The following is a 20,431-nucleotide window of genomic DNA, read 5'->3' as shown; positions in this document are numbered from 1 at the left end:
TTAACATCCTAAATATGAACTTTCTAAAACGATAAATTAAACACATATAAAGTTAAAGAAACCTTACAATGGGTGCAGCAGAATTAAATGACTCCTTCCATTCTGATATCTAGCCCTTGATTCCTTTCTGTAGCAGAGCATTATCAATATCTGAACCTGGATCTCTTTCTCTGAATCCTTGATGCTGAATCTCCTTTGCTGATGATCTTTCTTCACGATCACTACTACAAAATACACTATTTACGTCGGTCAACGCTACTATTCACAGCGTTGACCGACGTAAATAGTACTCAAATAATTGAGGCGTCACTTTAAAAATGACACTAATAATATGTTATTTGCGTCTTTTAGGTATATGACGCTAAAAACTAAACCGACGAAAAAAGTAAGAAATTTAAAAATTTATGTTTCATTTTGCGTCTATTATTAAAACTCGTGTATTGTATTAGCGAGCTTTTAGAAACGACGCAAAATACAATAGTGAGAATTAATAACCGACGAAAAAAAAGTGAAATCCCTAAAACTAAAAAACACAAAATCCTCGGCCCTCTCTCTTCATATGATTCTCTTCAGCCGCATCTCCTCTTCAGCCCTCTCCCTAAACGCAAAACCCTTGCGATTCTCTTCAGCCGCATCTCCTCTTCAGACGACGGTGAGAATTCACCCTAACCACCTCCTCTTCAGATGATTGGACGGTGGTCTGTGGTCTCTCTTCTCCCGTGAGTTCCTTCGTACAGCCTCTGGTGGTTTCTGTGTTCCTTCCCTCAAAACCTCTGATGGTCAAAACCTCCCGTGAGCTCCTTCAGACGATTTGACGGTGGTATGTTTCTATTCTTTAATTTATTCTCTTAACTCTCTATTTTAATTTTGGGGTATTATGTATTTGTTTCTCAGACCCATGATTCATGATTTGTTTTGGGTACAATCCTTCTTCTGATTTAAGTTCTTTATCGGAAAACAATTCTGATTTTAAAATCCCGTTATTGGAATAGGTGAGGCAGTCATCGGTGGTGGAGAAAACAAGCTGCACAAGAAGAACCCAGTGGCCCACGATGGGAAAAATCGCAGAGCTCTTGGTTATATTGGGAATATGGTACCTGCTGCTAGAGGAGGAGTTGAAGGCAAACCTAATCGCCCCATGACAAGGTTTTTCTCTCTTTCTCTCTGTACAACAATATGTGTTTGGTTTCTTAATGTGTTGTTTGTCTTTGCTAAGTTTTTATTTATATTTTCTTCAAGAGTTTTTATGCGTAATTATTTGCTAACGATGAAGTCGCTAGAGTTGCTGAGAAGAACAAGGTTAGTATTTTGATAAAAATTTTAATTTTTATAACAACATTCTAGAGTTCTGGTAATTGATTTGTTATGCTCTTTTCAAACTATGCTATGCAGAAACAGATGGTAGTTCCTGATGATGGGAGAAGAATTGAGGCACTAGAGGCCAACAAAATTAATAAGATCGTTAATGTTAAGCCTAAGCCCATAGAGGTGATTAATCTATCCTCAAACACAGAGAAAGTCAAGAAGAAGCCTGAGAAGCCTTTGAACAACATGGAAAAAGAAGTAGAAGTTGGGGGAGGGGCCTTAAGAAAGAAAGCACCAACACTTACTTCAGTTCTTATTGCTAGAAGCAAGGTATATTTGAGCTTTCCCTTCTTTTCACAATTATTTGGTCGTATACGTTGATTATAGTAGTTTTGAGAAAGCCAAATTATGAATTCTACATGTGATCAATAGTTTGTATAATTTATTGGTTTCTACTTGGTTTGACTTCTAAGTTCTAATTTGTTCTTATTTATAGGCGCAGATAGTTGACATAGATGCAACAGATGTAGACAACAAGTTGGAAAGACAAAAATCTATACGGTGGTATGAGAATTTCCTGATGACTGCATAGCGTAATTGGATGCTATTTACATCACCTTTCTTTTCTTGCAGCTTTAGTTGCATTCATCATTTATTACTTGTGTAGTATCATTATTCTATATTTTAGTTAGGGAATACTAGCATATTATAGTGAGACTTCATAGGTTGGTTTCTCCACACATCCTTTCCTTCATCTGAAATTCATAGGACACTGCCATCTCAATCCGAGCTCCTAAGATTTGTTCTTGCTGTTGATTCGGTTGGGTAAGTAAAGTTGTATTATAGCATCATAATCTAAATAACTTGTAAATAATCTTCTATGATACTCCTACAATTACAATATGTTACTTAAATTATTAATGATGTCTTGGGGAAACAATATTGTTTTAGTAGCCATAGGTGATATGCCACCCTATTTTTGAAGTCACTCGTAGTCTTGAGCAGTGTCTTTACCTTCTATCCCCATATAGGATGGTCAATTTGATAGTCTTTCTATCTTGTATTAAAATTTATCAGCAATTAGTAATTATATATTGACTTGAGATCAAACCATAGCAAGACCAAAAGGTGCTTTCTAGCTAGTGTAATTGATTGAAGGGGTAACTTTTTGCCATATACTTGCTCACTTTTTGTAAAGATTTATGTTGTTTATGGGTGCCGAAACCATCTTAATGTTATAATCTTGAGATCATAAGAATTTTAATTGGTGGATTCTTGAGCTTCCAGTTTTCATACACACGATTATGCAAGGCATTTTGTGAGTGCTTGTACTCATATACTTGGGCTAGAGGGTACACCTGAAGGAGTAGAGGACCAAGGAAAGCTTACTCGAGTTGCAGTGGTATAAATTTGGAAGCCTTTCCCATCATTCTTTTATTGCCACATAGTACATACAAACATATTCATTTGCACATTGATGTAGTGTACATTTTTTCTGTTTATCTATTATTACATGTACTTGTTTGAAATTTATTTATTTCAAGCTTAATTTTTTCACTTGATTATTTATTGTGATGCTGGCATTCCTTTTCTCCTTTCTCATTTGGAGGTGGAACTACAGTTTCGTATTGGCATAGACTCTGACCGGTTTGTTCGAGCTTTGGAAATTCCTGAAGTCCAGGAACACATGAAAGAACTGAAAGAAAGATTTGCTGGCAGGAAGGTAGACTAGCTGTAACTTTTGGTTTTATCTCATTAGCAATATATGCGTTTGGCTTAAAATATATGCCTATTTTTTTTTAAGTCTATCTGTAGTTTCTTGTCTAATGTTATTTCAATCATATGACTATCATTAAATTTATCTCATCTTGATCAATTTTTAAATAATACAGTTGTTTATTATTGTATAATACAGATCAAAAGCTTACAAGACAAGTTCATGAGATTGTGGGACACATTAATGGGAGATTCGAAACTCTAACTGCTGTTCCCATACACCATCTGGTTTGTCTTTTTTTTTTTTTGTATATTAAAAATTAGAACTACTTTAAAGTGATATTACTTGTAATATTTAACATAAGCTTTTGGTAAATTGCTTGAGAAGGTTTCAAGTGATCTTCTTTGTTCTGTTTTGACTATCTTAAGACATTTTTGTTTAAAGAAGAATGAAACGTCTGAATTCAGGTCTTTCAAGCAACAAGGTTTGATTGATTTATGTTTAGAGACTAAAATTGAGTCAAATAATATTACATATATACATTTTTTTTGTCCTGCCCCTCATTCTTTGAACTTATTTTTCTAATGATTTTGCTCAATGATTATGTCAAGAGCACTAAAACTTTCATGCATTGTATGCTCTGTATGCTGTTACTGGTACTCATTTTTGTTCTGGGAACATAATTGAAAATGAACAATCAAATACACACACAATGTTATTGGTATTGTGTGATTAGTTAATAGAATCAATTACTAATTTTATGGAAGTTTTAAAATTGTTATTTCAACTTTTTTTGTATTATGTATTTACTATTATATAAAATTATTCTAAAATTTGATAATGCATGTGGGAAAAATTGCATGAAAGATTTGCAATTTTCCCTTATATTTGTGCTTCATTTTATAAGCGACGCAATAGGTAAAAAATAAAGTATTTTCGTAATAGATATGACATTTTTTAACCGACGTAATAAGTTTTTTGTGACAGTTTTCAAATGCCATAAAAATATAGCGTCATTTCTAAACCGACGCAAAAGATAAAATAGAAAAGTAAATATTTTGCGTCGGTTTGTAAATGTAGAAAATTATTTTTTGCGTCGTTTTAAAAATGACGCTAATAAAAAACTATTTGCGACTACGGTATATACGTCGGTTTAAAAAACCGACGTAAATTCTTTAAATGACACTTAAAAACCGACGGAAATTATACTTTTTGTAGTAGTGGATCTTCCTCACTATGATTGAGGTATCACTTGATGTGTGTGGGCACTACTCATACACTAAGAAATTTCGAAATTTCAGAGGGAAGAGAAAGAAGAAGTGGCAGCTAAAGATAGGGAGAGAGAAAGGCTCAGGTTTTTCTCTGAAGGAAAAATAGAAAATTTAAGTGTAATTTTCCTGAAGCCTTCACTATCTATTTATAGCATTCCACTAGGGTTAGGTTTGAATTATTTGGCATTAAAATAATGAAAAAATTAGTTTAAATTTCCTACAAAAGATGCTGGCCCTATACAAGTGGATTTGGGCCTCACTTTTTGCAATTTTGCAGTTTTATCTTTTCTGCATCTGATTTTCTCAAAAACGCCAATTTTCTAATTCAACCATTTAAATGCCAATTCTAACTATTTAATAACTGTAAATAATTATTAAATAATATTGTCATTTATCATATTTATTAATTGAACCATACAAAGTATCATAATTAACAAATATGCCCCTATAAACTCTTTCTTTACAATTTCGCCCTTACTTAGTGAAAAATTCACAAATAGACATAGTCTAATTTGAGAATTATAATTGATTAATCAAAACCAATTACATGAGTCTTACAAGCAATATTATCTCAACTAGTGGGGGGACCATGGGTCTATATAACCGAGCTTCCAATAAGTAGATCAAGAATTTAGGACTAAAATTCACTGACTTATTAATTCTTCGTTGAATCCACGCATAGAACTTAGAATTGCACTCTCAGTATATAGAATGCTCTATATGTTCCACCATATAGACACATCATTAGTTATCCATTGTTATAATCCTAATGTGATCAATTATCCTCTATATGAATGATCTACACAGTAAAGGGATTAAATTACCGTAACACCCTACTATGTATTTTATCCTTAAAACACTTGACCCCGTATAAATGATATTTCAGCTTATGTGAAATGAGATCTCCACCATTTATTTTCGTTTGGTCAAGCTCGAAGGTGATCATCCTTTGCTTACTATTCGCCAGATAGAAGCTATAGATTCCATGTTTATGCTAGCGCTCCCACTCAATTGCACTACCGTGTTCCCAAAATGTACGTATCACCCTGACCTAAAAGTAGGCTTAACTAACAAATCAAAGAACACGAATAGCCTTTCAAGATTGAGCCTAATCATAACAGGATTAAGATCATTTGATCTAGGATCAACTTAGCGATATTGACTTGAATAGATTCAACGGTAAGTTTAATTAAATCTAAGTCAAAGTTCAATATCGGCCCCTTCCGATGCATACTCCATGCATCCAACCTGAGCTTTACTTTAACCAATGCTCTGGAAAGAACATAGTATTTCTCCAAATACAAGTAAACTCTTGTTGTAGATTATCATATCAGTAAAACCCTGTGTCTGATAAATCTAGGAAACTTTATTCACATAGTCATGTTTACTTTCCAATGTGTTGACGGCACAATAAATAGGATCAAGTATGTGAAAAGGGTTTCAGATGAATTTATACATTATGTACATATAATCATGAAATAAATCATGTGAACCATGCAACATTAAATGTTATTTCTGATCTATATTAATAAGTAAATCTGATTATATTGAAATGAGTTTTATTTAGGGCATAAAACCCAACACATGAACCATAGTATTCCGACGATGCCATATCCTCCAACAAATTATAAGTAATTATTTTACTTCTTGTTTACAAAGAAACGTCATACAACCAACAAAAAGATCATAGAAAGAAGCACCCACTCCAACCTTTCCGAATTCCTTTGAGAGAGGGGCACAACCAAAGAGCATGAAGAGTCGTTTCATTAAATTTCGTGCAAGTCGGACACACATTTGGGGTACTCATACCATGTCGAACCAAGTTAGCATAAGTAGGGATAAAATTAAGAGAGGCCTTCCAAACAAAATTCTTCACCTTAGGAGGAAGATTGAGAACCCAAAAATACTTCCACCACCGGGAGGAACTAGTGGAAGACGCCTCATGCCCCTAACTCAATCGAGAAACAGTGCTCCAATACCCACTCTTCACCGTATAATGGCCAAAAGTAGAGAAGTTCCAAAAAAGTCTATCCTCTTTGTTAACAGTAGGAGTAGGAATAGATAAAATAGACTTTGCCTCTAAAGAGTCAAAATGATCTGAAATGTAAGGATGTTGGAAATTATTTTACCAGGATCTTAGATCTACTCACAAGTATGTTGATTAACACCCTAAATATGAACTTCTAAAACGATTATGAAATAAACACATATAAAGTATTAGAAACCTTACATTGGGTGCAGCGGAATAATATGACTCCTTCCGTTCAGATCTCTAACCCTTGTATCCTTTCTGTCGCAGAGTATTATCAAGATCTGAACCTGGATCTCTTTCTCTCCTTCTTTAGTGTTGAAACTCCTTCTTGCTGAAAGTCTTTCTTCACGATCTTCCTCACTATGATTGAGGTATCACTTGTTGTGTGTGGGCACTACTCTAATCACTAAGTGTTTCGAAATCTCAAGGAAGAAGAGAGAGAGAGAAGTGGCGGCCAGGTATAGAGAGAAGGCTCAGCTTTTTCTGAATGAAAAGTGTGAAAGTTAAGTGTAAATTTTCTGGAGCCTTCACTATCTATTTATAGCATTCCATTAGGGTTAGGTTTGAATTATTTGACATTAAAATAATGAAAATATCAGATGATAAATGCTATAAAAGTGGCTGGCCCTTGGCAATATGGAATTGGGCCTCACTTTTTGCAATTTTGCAGTATTATCATTTTTGCATCTGATTTTCTCAAAAACGCCAATTTTCAAATTCAACCATTTAAATGCCAATTCTAACTATTTAATAATTATAAATAATTATTAAATAATATTGTCATTTATCATATTTATTAATTGAACCATACAAAGTATCATAATTAACAAATATGCCCATAAAACTCTTTCTTCACAATTTCGTCCTTACTTAGTGATAAAATCACGAATTAAAATCACAAATAGACATAGTCTAATTTGAGAATTATAATTGATTAATCAAAACCAATTATATGAGTCTTACAAGCAATGTTATCTCAACTAGTGGGGGGACCATGGGTCTATATAACCGAGCTTCCAATAAGTAGATCAAGAATTTATAACCTAAATTTGTTGGGTTTTATGCCCTAAATAAAACTCATTTCAATATAATCAGATTTACTTATTAATATAGATCAGAAATAACATTTAATGTTACATGGTTCACATGATTTATTTCATGATTATATGTACATAATGTATAGATTCATCTGAAACCCTTTTCACATACTTGATCCTGTTTATTGTGCCGTCAACACATTGGAAAGTAAACATGACTATGTGAATAAAGTTTCCTAGATTTATCAGACACAGGGTTTTACTGATATGATAATCTACAACAAGAGTTTACTTGTATTTGGAGAAATACTATGTTCTTTCCAAAACATTGGTTAAAGTAAAGCTCAGGTTGGATGCATGGAGTATGCATCGGAAGGGACCGATATTGAACTTTGACTTAGATTTAATTAAACTTACCGTAAAATCTATTCAAGTCAATATCGCCTAGTTGATCCTAGATCAAATGATCTTAATCCTGTTATGATTAGGCTCAATCTTGAAAGGCTATTCGTGTTCCTTGAATTGTTAGTTAAGCCTACTTTTAGGTCAGGGTGATACGTACTTTTTGGGAACACGGTAGTGCAATTGAGTGGGAGCGCTAGCATAAACATGGAATCTATAGCTTCTATCTGGCGAATAGTAAGCAAAGGATGATCACCTTCGAGCTTGACCAAACGAAAATAAATGGTGGAGATCTCATTTCACATAAGCTGAAATATCATTTATACGGGGTCAAGTGTTTTAAGGATAAAATACATAGTAGGGTGTTATGGTAATTTAATCCCTTTACTGTGTAGATCATTCATATAGAGGATAATTGATCACATTAGGATTATAACAATGGATAACTAATGATGTGTCTATATGGTGGAACATATAGAGCATTCTATATACTGAGAGTGCAATTCTAAGTTCTATGCGTGGATTCAACGAAGAATTAATAAGTTAGTGAATTTTAGTGCTAAATTCTTGATCTACTTATTGGAAGCTCGGTTATATAGACCCATGGTCCCCCCACTAGTTGAGATAATATTGCTTGTAAGACTCATGTAATTGGTTTTGATTAATCAATTATAATTCTCAAATTTGACTATGTCTATTTGTGAATTTTTTACTAAGTAAGGGTGAAATTGTAAAGAAAGAGTTTATAGGGGCATATTTGTTAATTATGATACTTTGTATGGTTCAATTAATAAATATGATAAATGAAAATATTATTTAATAATTATTTATAGTTATTAAATAGTTAGAATTGGCATTTAAATGGTTGAATCAGGAAATTGGCATTTTTGAGAAAATCAGATACAAAAGGTGTTAAAATTGCAAAATTGCAAAAAACAAGGCCCAATCCACTAAGTGTATGACCGGCCACCTATTGTATTATTTTAAGTTGATTTTTTCATTATTTTAATGCCATATAATTCAAATCTAACCCTAGTGGAATGCTATAAATAGATAGTGAAGGCTTCAGGAAAATTAGACTTTTTCCTGACACTTTCTGAATCAGAAAAACTGAGCCTTCTCTCTCCCTATCTGGCTGACCACTCCCTCTCTTCTTCTTCAATATTTCGAAATCCTTAGTGATTAGAGTAGTGCCCACACACATCAAGCAATACCTCAATCATAGTGAGGAAGATCGTGAAGAAAGACTTTCAGCAAGAAAGAGGTTTCAGCATCAAAGATTCAGAGAAAGAGATCCAGGTTCAGATATTGATAATGCTCTGCTACAGAAAGGAATCAAGGGCTAGATATCTGAACAGAAGGAGTCATATTATTCCGCTGCACCCAATGTAAGGTTTCTTAAATTTTATATGTATTTATTTCATCGTTTTAGAAAGTTCTTATTTAGGATATTAATAAACATACTTGTGAGTAGATCTAAGATCCTGGTAAAATAATTTCCAACAACTGGCCTCAGAGTCATGGTAATTGATTTACTTGCAAGAAATTTGGACTTTAAAACGATTGTTTGTTTGTTTTTGGATGGTATCATGTTGTATTGAGTGTTATTTGATGATTGATTGATGTTTGTAAATTTTAGTGAAAAATAATTGCGATTCTGTTTTTGGAATTATTTTTATTGGATAGTATGGAAAAAATTAAGCAAGTTACTTTTTTACAGAACTCAATTTCGATTTAATTTGAATTAGTTATGATTTTTTGAAATTCGAAAAAATCGGAGTCATCGTGCCGAAATTTTCCGCGATCGCGAAAACTGTCCGTACAAATTTCACAATTTTTTTTTTTCGTTTTTCTTCGTTTTTTCATGCTTTTTCATGGAATTAACTTCCGATTTTTTGTGTAGTTCTATATTTATACTATTACTATTCCTAATTCAATTCTAATTATCATTTTGAATTAATTTAATATTTTTTAAATTTAATTCAAGATATTAGTGTAATTTGAATTTGAAAATAGTCAGTATCTATCTTTTTGCTTAATTATCTATCTTATTTTTAAATTTGATTATATCTTATCTTATTTTTAAATTTAAGGTCAGATTTTAAATTTTTTAAATTAAATCTTTTTTTTAAATAATTTGACCTTATTTAAATTTAAAATAAGATAACTATAATCATGTAATTTTAAATAGATATAAGATATTTTGCTAACTTTTAAATTTTGTTATTTTATTTATTTAAATTACATTTAAAATCTGAAAAAGATATTCATTTATCTTTTCTAATTTTTTATTTAATTTTTATTTATAAAATAACATTTATATTTTAAAAGTAGTTAGCAAATTTTTGAAATGATATTTAGGTTGGTTGAAACCTAATTTTTCAAAATTGTAGGTTTAATTTTAAATTTATTTTTTTTTTAAATTTCGAATTTTTCAAAATTTTTTTAAAATTTATTTTTTATTTAATTAATTATCCAGATTTTGAAAAATTAATTAAACCTACAATTAATTAATTAGCAACAACAACCTATATGCATCTATAATAAAATTAAAGACATAGGCTCACACAGGCACACTTTGGATGGGTCCTATCATGATGCATCTATAATAATAGGCACACTATTAATTATTTTAAATTGTAGGTTTAATTAATTTTTCAAAATAATTTATTTTAATTAATTAATTATTTAATTTAAAATTAAATAAATCCCACATCCAACTATCCAGCTAACCTTGTTGCAGGGGTATATGTTTTAGCTTGTTTGTAAGTTTTCAAAACCTATTATTACTTTATTGCAAATAGCCATGGCTACTTTTTGCCAGATATAATGATCTGATGGCTCCCTTGGTCAAGTTAATAATTTGTAACAGGTCTATTTACAATCTTCTTTCATCTGTGTATGACCTAGCAACATGATAGGACCCATCCAAAGTGTGCCTGTGTGAGCCTATGTCTTTAATTTTATTATAGATGCATATAGGTTGTTGTTGCTAAAATAAATTATCATAGTTCTTGATAGAATTTATTTAGGCCCATTTAGTATTTAGGCCTATTCAATTAATAACAGTTGTTCTTATTAAGGTTAAATTCCTCTCTTTCGGGCCTTGTGTGAGAGTTGGGAGCCATAGTAGTGGGTACGACATATTGAACCCAGCACCCCCTCACATGAACCACCCCAATTGTGAAGGCCCATTTGCCTGATTTGAATAACTGTACTAGGTTAATTAAACTAGTTTAACCTAATAAAATTGATTAGCAACATAATTAATTTCATTTATCTTGAAATTAATTTAAGAAAATTATAGTTTAAAATTTTTTTTATTCTAAGCTAAACTATATGTATTTTCTTGTATTTAATTAAATATAGAATTATAACCATCTAGATTCTTTCTGGAGCTTAATTTAAATTTTTCATTAAATATTCCTATTTAAGTTGATATTTAGTTATTGTTGACCGAGATTTTCGGCAACTATTAGAATATGATTGTATTAAAGAGCTGTAAGAAAGTGAGATGACGATTTTTTACGTGGTTGGGGCGTTAATGAGCCTTAGTCCACGAGTCTTTGTTATTAATGGATGTATTTAATACAGATTCCACACTTGAGAGAATGATTTTCTCATAAATACAGAGAATGTTCTTGGTGAGTATTTTCTCTTCTTGCTCTTTTGCAAACCAAGATTCTCGACCCCATTAAATGAGCTTTGAGGGGGTATTTATAGTGTTTTGGTGGGGTAATCCCTAGAATTGTTCTTACACATGTATCTGTAAGTATCCATAAAGTTGGGCATTTCCAATGAATATACCATGGTTGATGCATGGTCAAATCCCTAGGTGCTGTAGGGTTTTTATGAAGAATGTCCTTTTTGCCTTGTGATTGACGTGACTCTTCGCAGAGTAGCCGTCGCTAGACTTAAATGATCATTACTGTAGCGCTGTTGTTTGGGGGTTGTGCCGTTAGACTTTATTGCGTGTTACAGTCCCAACACGCTTCCTCCCATGCAGCATTAAATGTGACTTGATTGCTCGGGAGAGACCTGACATATCCCGGAGAGCCTTCACGCTATGCAAGCTTCCCGGAGTACCTTGTACTCCGGGTGCCTCCTCCGGGACCCATGCTAACAGCGCTTCCTTGTGGCGCACAAAGACTTAGCAAATGTTTACAAGTTATCTGATCCACGTGTCCCCTCTCGACTGGTCCACGTATTTTGGGCGAATTCTGGAGCAACATTTACCCCCCAAGCCTTGTTTACTTAGAAAAAATAAACCAAGGCTTGTTCAAGTGTCTCCGGTCGACTCCTCATTTCCCTGGCTCAAGCCTCGAGCGCGTGGGGGAAAATTTAATGATGTCATTTAATGCAGCGATTTGTTCTTTGCAGGAATGTCTCCGGCCGCCTCCTCGGTCTTCTGACACGAACTTGGGGCGCGTGGAGGTGCGTCTAATAATGGCATTAAATGCAGCGATTCGCTTTTGCAGAGGTCGATTCGTTTCACGCCCTTTGATTGATGCGGCGCATTAATGGTGTCAGACGGATACTCAAACGTTTCCACCGCCTTTATGGCAGATTGATCTGATCCGTTGATTTTCGGGAATTCGAATCGTGCGTCTCCCCCACCGTGCGATTGGTAGGTGATGACGCCTGTTCCTCATGCGTTTTTGCCTATAAAAGCCACCACTTTCTCTTCATTTCGGTTACTTTCCATCCCTTGCCATTTATGCTCGAATTTCCTAGAGAGAAAATTCCCCAAAGTAGCACGAACTGTCTTAGCACTTAGACACTTCTTTCAGTTTTCCAGTGTTTGCCTTCGCCAGTTCTTCTCAACTTTCACTTGTCCACATTCAGTACCCCCAGTTCAGCGATCTACTGTAAGTTTCTTGCATCCTTAGATTAACATGCTTTCATTTACTTCGTTCGCTTTCTGGGTTCGTATTTTGAGTTCTGAGTGTGTGAGTGTTTTGGGTTTTTCAAGTGTTCTGCTTTATGTTTACTACTTTAGTTGTAGAATCGCCATTATCACGCCTTCGTTATAATCGTACAGCTTCGTTGAAGAGAACCACGTGTTCTTCGTTCAACAGTTGCTTAGGGCGTAGAATGGTTTTTCTTCCCCCCTTTTTTTTTTGTTGCAAAACCACTTTCTGCGATTACACTGCACCCGACACTTGTTCAGGGAATCTCTCTAGGGTTTCCCATGTGACACGTGTCCGGAGGGGGCCTCTTTCCAGCGGTTAGGGGACCCCCACTCCCTTTTTCTTGACTTAGGGTTTGGTATGGGACCTAACTGCTGGAATTTTCTTTTCCCTTTTTGTTTTTCTCAGAACACAAAATGTCTGCTTCTGGCTCAAAATCTTCGAAGAAGAAAGGAAAAGATATGGCCACGCTGGAGGAGGTTTCTCTGGGACCCGTTGCCCAGGAGGGGTATAAATCCCGTGCGACTGGTTGGGAAGCGGCCGAGCTTCGATCCACCTTGACTTGTCCTCACCAGCTGGAGAACATTATTGACGTTGCTGGGATCAAACCCTCCACCTCAGGGACCTATCACCGGCCTCCTCGTGACTCGGAGACGCCTAATCATAACTATGACGGCTTCGGGGCTTGGAGTCAGACCCATTTGATGGCCGGTGCCATGCTCCCGCTCCAAGATTACTTTGTTAATTTTCTTGTATTTGTCGGCCTTGCGCCATACCAACTCATTCCTCAAGCTTACCGCCTGCTCTCAGGCTTATTTATTTTTTACACCGCCCGTGGCTGGGGGTCTCCTAGCCCGGCGGAAATTTTATATTTTTATGAACTTGTATCCGTCCCCAAGAAAGGGGACAAACTTAAGGATGGTTTTTATGGGTTCCGGATCCACCCTGCTAACGAGGGAGTGGTTCCGTACAATAGGCAGACTCACGTTAAGGAGTACCGCCACCGCTTTTTCTTCTCTTCCGGGTTCAGGGCCGTGGACCACCCGGAGCTTCTCACGGAGTGGGTGCGGATCCCACCTTACCAGCGGACGCTTCCCACTCAGGCTTTCCTTCGAAGGGCCCAAGCCTTTGCCTCCTATGACCGCGCCGATCTTGATGTCGGGGGCCTAGTCACCACGGAGAATTGTAGGAAGGCCAAACTTATCCTTTCTCACAAATCCGTGGATGACTCCAACCTCTCACGGGTCATCTGCCCCAATGTGAGGGCGCCGGTTGCGGAGAAGGCCTTCCGAGATGAGCTTATTGCCACGGCAGAGAAGAAGTACCAAGATTATCTCTACCGGAAGGCCCAGGAGAAAGCATACTCTAAGGCCCAGGCTGCCTCTGGGAGAGGGCTTCGCGTGGGGAGTCCGGTGGTGTGAAGGAGCCAAGCCATTGCCGGGAAGTCCGAGGCTAAATTTTTTGACAAGATACTTCAAGAAGAGATTGGGGATCGTCCTGCTGGGAGGCCCCTTCGTATTGAAGATTCTTCCGAGAAGCAAACTTCCCGGCCACAGCCTTCGGCCCCCAAACCAAACTCGGGTGCTCCCGGTGCTAGCACCTCCGGTGCCGGCGGTAAGTCTCCCTTGATAATTCGCTATGTTCCTTCCGTTGATGAATACACCAGTCATAGGCCCGTAGGGTTCGACGAGCGTCTTCGTAGATTTAAGATGCCGTTGACCCGGTGGGGGGATCGTTTGAAGGAATTTTATTTTTCGAACTTAGGAGATTACCTAGGTCGGTCCCGGATGGGCTCTGGCCCTCCGGAACCTATTCCCTTAGGTCCATCAGCTTACATAACGTCCAGCTGGTTTCGGCCCTCGGACAGTTATCTCGGAGATGACGCCGCCAGCATTAAAGTACAGGACTTTGCTAGGGCCAAATTAGGAAGTTCGGGTAGGAGTAGCTTATTTGTTATGTCTTGTATAAGCGGTTCCTCACGGTCTTCTAACACTTGCTTATTTTGTGAATCAGGTATCTCTATGGATGCCATCCTGGAGCAGCTTGCTGGAGTTCATACTCCCGTGGCTCCTCCGGCCTTCACCTCTTCTCCCCCGGCCCCCTCCTTGAAGGTTTCTTCCAGCGCTCCCCCCGACACTATTGACTTAGTGGATGACGAGGAGGTGCTTCCGGGAGAAGGCCAAGGGAAAGGGTGGGACTTCTCGGAGGAAGCCGCTGAGGGTGCAGGAGAGCCTCAAGCCCTTCCGGAGGAAGCAGAGGAGGACGAGGAGGAGCCTGAGGTGGCTCTGATTCGCAAGCGCAAGGGCAAGATGATTGCCCAGGATGAGCCGAAGAGGCCTAGGAGAGCCGACACTCTTGCCCATGGCCTGGACGGCGGGGTCTCCCCGATGGAGGAAAATCCTGCTCCTCCTCACATCGAGCTTACCCCGATTTCGGGGGACGAGGTGAGGCAGGAGCTTCGCATAGCCAAACACAACTATGCTATGGACGAGTACTCCCGGGGGTATGCCGAAGTGGAGGCCCTTAGGAGGATTCTGCGAGCCGAAGTTGAGGCGAGCATCAACCACCCGGAATACCAGGATCCGTGGGACCTTAATCTGGACCCCTTATCGGACTGGTTCCGTCGCTTCCTAGGGCCTACCTTGGCTCCTTTGGCCGCGGAGATGACCGGCGAGTTCGCTTCTCAGCTTACCCGTTGTGCGCCTAAGCGGTTTGCCACTTGCGCTTCCCTGAACTCCATCTTCCAGGTCCAGGACCTTAGCCATTCTCTCACGGTGGTAAGTACTTTGCAATTTTTGCGTTTCCTTCTATTGTTTTTATTTTGCTTTCTCCTTTGAGAAATTTCTCCTTACACTTCGTTATGGTTCAGCTCGCTGCTGAGGCTGGCCGCCTCTCCAAGAACATCATAAACCATGGCTTCACTCTGTCCGACTTTGGGGACATGAATGATGTCAGGAAGGTCCTCCAGGACCTCACAGCGGAGAGGCAGATCTACCAGGAGGCTGCCGAGCGCCAGGAGGCCGCGGCCAAGGCCAAGGAAGAGGAGGCCAAACGGAGGGAGGCTCAGGCGGAGGCCATGATCCGGGACGAGGCTCAGCGGAGGGACAGGATGGAGGCCCATCACCAGGAGGAACTAAGGGCTCAAACCGAGGCTGTTGAGAAGGCCAGGCGAGACCTCCGGGAGGCCAGGGAGGCTTTGGACGAAATGGTCGCCAAGGTGAGATCTTTAGAGGAAACTCACCAGTCGGACATTGAGTCCAAGGCCGCTCTAGCTGCGGAGTTGAAGGAGCTTAGGGATTTCAAAGAACAATCCACCAGGAAGGCCAAGAGGGCCGAGCTCCTTTCTCCTGTTTCCTGCGCCCGGTGCCCGAAGCGCTTCGATGATGGTGTCTATATGGCTTGGGCCACCAATGATCAAAGTATCAAGCTTACTTTTTATCCCAAACCCGAGGAGATGATTGCCAGATTTCGGGAAAAGAAGAAGAAGCTTGATGCCGCGCTTGAGGCACGGATTGGACCTCGTCTTCCTCCGCGGGCCGACTGAGCTGTCGTATTATTGACCCAAATTCTACCCATTTCTTTTATAACTTTTTTTTTTTTTTGTTTGGCTTGTACATATTTGCTGCTGCCTTAGAACAATTTACATATAGGTAGCAGCTTTCATTTGAAGGGGAGACAATTATATTTTAAGGCCTGTCCCCGGGCCGTTTATATGTATATGACTTGCCCTTTGGGCTAGGATATTTTTTTTATGCGATCTTTATTTGTCACACTTATATTTTTTAACCTGTCCTTTGGTTCAGGGTTTTTATACTTATGCTTTTTATTTTTGTGCATACTTTTTGACCTGCCCTTTGGGTCAGGATATTTTACTTAGTTTGTTTTTTGTTTGTCCGTGCGGTATACCCTAGTACCCCCCTGAGTGGCATAGAAACTTTGTTTTTAAGGCACTCAGTTTTATTTAATATAGAGGAGGTATACATTTGGACGGTACAAACCCTTTGAACAAAATCTAAGTTTAATTCGCTACTGGTAATATTTTCTGAGGTGATCGGCATTCCAGGCTCTTGGGACGGTGGTTCCGTCCATTCTTTTTAGTTTGTAAGTGCCAGAACCGATCGTCCTCGATCTCATATGGTCCTTCCTAATTTGGTCCAAGTACCCCCACTCCGGGTTCTTGGGTGGCTGGAAAAACCCTTCTTAGGACCATATCCCCAATAGCGAATTTTATGTTTTTAACCTTGGAGTTAAAATACTTGGTCACTTTTCTTTGATAAGCAGCCATCCGTATTTGAGACTCATCCTGGAGTTCTTCGACTTGATCCAAAGCCTCTTGGAGCAGTGCCTGATTGGTGGCCGGATCATAAGTCGTCCTCCTGTGGGATGGGAATAATGTTTCCACCGGGACCATTGCTTCACAACCGTACGCCATTGAGAACGGCGAGTGACCGGTTGTGGTTCTGGGGGTCGTCCGGTAGGCCCACAATACCCTTGGCAATTCTTCAGGCCAGTTATTTTTACAGGCCAGTAGCTTCTTTTTTAAAGTGACCTTTAGGATTTTATTGACTGCTTCTGCCTGGCCGTTTGTTTGAGGCCGGGCTACCGCGGAGAAGCTTTTTACCACTCCGTGTTGGTTGCAAAAGTCAGTAAATTCCTCGCAATCGAATTGCTTTCCATTGTCTGAGACTATCTTGTGAGGCAAGCCGTATCGACACACTATGTTTTTGATAACAAAGTCCAATGCCTTCTTAGCAGTTATTGTCTTCATAGGCTCAGCCTCTGTCCACTTGGTGAAGTAGTCCACTGCTACTATTGCATACTTTACCCCTCCTTTTCCCGTAGGTAGGGACCCGATGAGATCTATGCCCCAGACCGCGAAGGGCCAGGGGCTGGTCATCAAAGTGATCTCATTTGGAGGAGCTCTCGGTATGTTCGCGTACCTTTGGCACGAGTCACACTTTTGGACATAGTCTATACAATCTTTTTTCATTGTTGGCCAGAAGTACCCTTGCCTCAATATTTTCTTTGAGAGGCTGGGTCCTCCCGTATGATCTCCACAGAACCCTTCAGGGACCTCCAGCATGATTTGTCTAGCTTCAGGGTCCGATACACACCTTAAATAAGGCATCATGAGTCCTCTCCGGTAGAGAATTTGGTCCATCATTAAATAACGATGAGCCTGATACTGAATCTTTCGAGACAGTGCCCTCTCTTGGGGCAACTCACCTGTGGTTATGTATTTTATGATGGGGACCATCCAGCTGGGTTCTTGCCCAACCGCTAGTGTGGTCTCTTTTATTTTGATGCTTGGCTCTGCCAAGCGTTCCACTGGTACTACCCCCAGCTCTTCGATCTCACTGTCCGAGGCTAACTTAGCCAGACAGTCCGCATGAGCGTTCTTCTCTCGGGGGATTCTTTCTATTTTATAGTCCGTGAACTCGTGGAGCAGTTCTCGGACTATTGCTACGTACGCGGCCATCCGCTCGCCGCGAGTTTGGTATTCTCCGGAGACCTGGTTTACGACCAGCTGAGAGTCACTGTAGACTTCCACTCTCTTGGCTCCTACAGCTTTAGCCAATTTTAGCCCTGCTATCAGGGCCTCATATTCGGCTTCATTGTTTGAAGCTGTGAAGTTGAATCGGAGTGCTGCCTGGAGCCGCAATCCAGTAGGTGATATCATAGCCACTCCGGCTCCCGAACCGTTCTCATTAGAAGCTCCGTCTACAAATACCCTCCAAGTGGGGATTGGTGGTGCCGGTGTGTTGGCTGTTGCCTCGGCTTCATTACATTCGGTGATGAAGTCTGCCAAGGCTTGGCCCTTTATGGAAATCCGGGGCACGTAATGTAAGTCGAATTGACTCAACTCCATTGCCCACTTGAGGAGTCTTCCGGATGCTTCAGGCTTCTGGAGAACTTGCCGGAGCGGATGATTGGTCAAGATTCTGATCGGATGGGCTTGGAAGTATGGCCTCAGCTTTCTTGATGCCATCAGAGTGCGAATACTAATTTTTCAATGACCGGCACCTTGTCTCGGCCCCTATCATGCGCTTACCGACATAGTACACGGGGTGCCGAGTTTTTCTTCCTCCCGGACTCGTGTTGGCACGCGACCGCGTGCTCGGAGACAGCCAAATAGAGGAACAAGTCTTCTCCAAGGACGGGTTTCGATAGGATAGGAGGTTTGGCCATGTGGTCTTTCAACCTCTTGAATGCCTCCTCGCATTCATCCGACCATTCGAACTTTCGGCATTTCTTCAGTATGTTGAAGAAGGGTATGCACTTGTTCGTGGAGCGCGAGATAAAGCGGCTCAGTGCTGCTACCTTTCCGGTCAAACTCTGCACGTCCTTATGTTTCTTGGGGGAAGGCATGTCTAGGAGAGCTTGGATTTTCTCCGGGTTTGCTTCGATTCCCCTTTGGCTGACTATGAAGCCCAGGAATTTTCTCGACTTGACCCCAAAAGTGCATTTTTTCGGGTTGAGCTTCATACCGTATCTCTGGACGACTTCGAAACATTCTTCTAAGTCGCTTGCATGGTTGTTGCAAGCTTTGGATTTGACGAGCATGTCGTCTACATATACCTCCATGTTTCGTCCCAGGAGGCTTTTAAACATCCGGTTAACCATTCTTTGATAGGTTGCTCCGGCGTTTTTCAGTCCGAAAGGCATGACTAGGTAGCAGTATACCCCCTTATCGGTCCTGAAGCTAGTGCACTCCTGGTCTGCCGTATGCATTTTTATTTGGTTGTACCCAGCATAGGCGTCCATGAAAGACAGCAGCTTAAATCCGGACGTGGCGTCTACCATCTGGTCGATCCTGGGTAGCGGGAAGCAGTCCTTTGGGCAGGCTTTGTTTAGATTTGTGAAATCTATACAAACTCGCCAAGTCCCGTTCGGCTTGGGTACCAGGACCAGATTGGGTAGCCATTCCGGATAGTATACTTCGCGGATCATGCCATTGGACAAGAGTTTGTCCACCTCTTTCTCTAAGGCCTCGGCTTTCACCGAGTCGAGCGGGCGTCTCTTTTGCTGTACTGGGGGCATGTCCGGGTTGACATTGAGTACATGGGTGACGACATGAGGGCTTATGCCAGTCATGTCTTCTTGGCGCCATGCGAAGATGTCGATGGCGCCCTTCAGTGTTTTTACTATTCTTTCTTTTTCCTCCGGGTCCAGGCTCTTCCCTATCCGGAGTACTTTAGTGGAGTCGTCGTCGCACACTGGTATTTCTTCGACGTCCTCCATTGGTTCCACGACCTTTTCGGACCCTATACGATGGTCCAGCTCATCCTCTTTAGCCTTCTCTATTTGGGGGGATTCCCGGACCATGAGTACAGGTAAGTGGGTGGCAACATTGTAACACTGCCTGGCCTCCCCCTGATTTCCCCTCACCGTTCCGACTCCGGCTTCCTGGGTAGGGAATTTCAGGCACAGGTGTCGGATTGAAGTAATCGCACCAAAGTCCACTAGGGCCGGTCGGCCTAGGATCGCGTTGTAGGCTGTTGGACAGTCTACCACCACGAAGGTGCAATACTTGAATGTGCTCTGGGGGGTATCCGGGCACAGGGTAACCGGGAGCCTTACTTTTCCCATCGGGATTAGCGTCGTCCCGTTAAACCCTGTGAGCTGTGACCCACTAGGCGAGAGGTCCCGGTCGGTCAACCCTATCGCAGTGAAGGCTTCTTTGAAGAGCAAGTTCACGGAACTCCCATTGTCAATCAGGACCCTAGCCACCACTTTATTTGCGATGGGGGTCTCTA

General features: G+C 40.0%; 1 protein-coding gene across 1 annotated transcript; it reads left to right on the top strand.

The window, feature by feature from the left end:
- Window positions 1–973: 973 nt before the first annotated feature.
- On the top strand, window positions 974–3,323 carry LOC133036776 (G2/mitotic-specific cyclin S13-6-like; the record flags this gene model as incomplete). Its single annotated transcript, XM_061113509.1, has 3 exons — window positions 974–1,146; window positions 1,240–1,299; window positions 1,365–3,323. Coding segments are annotated over 3 exons (555 nt in total), but the record flags the coding sequence as incomplete, so codon positions are not given.
- Between the last annotated feature and the right edge of the window lie 17,108 nt (window positions 3,324–20,431).

Source organism: Cannabis sativa, chromosome 4, assembly GCF_029168945.1.
Source record: "Cannabis sativa cultivar Pink pepper isolate KNU-18-1 chromosome 4, ASM2916894v1, whole genome shotgun sequence".
In the NCBI taxonomy this organism is placed as follows: domain Eukaryota; kingdom Viridiplantae; phylum Streptophyta; class Magnoliopsida; order Rosales; family Cannabaceae; genus Cannabis; species Cannabis sativa.
Note: the sequence above shows the minus strand (reverse complement) of the source record. Positions and strands in the feature narration are given on the sequence as shown.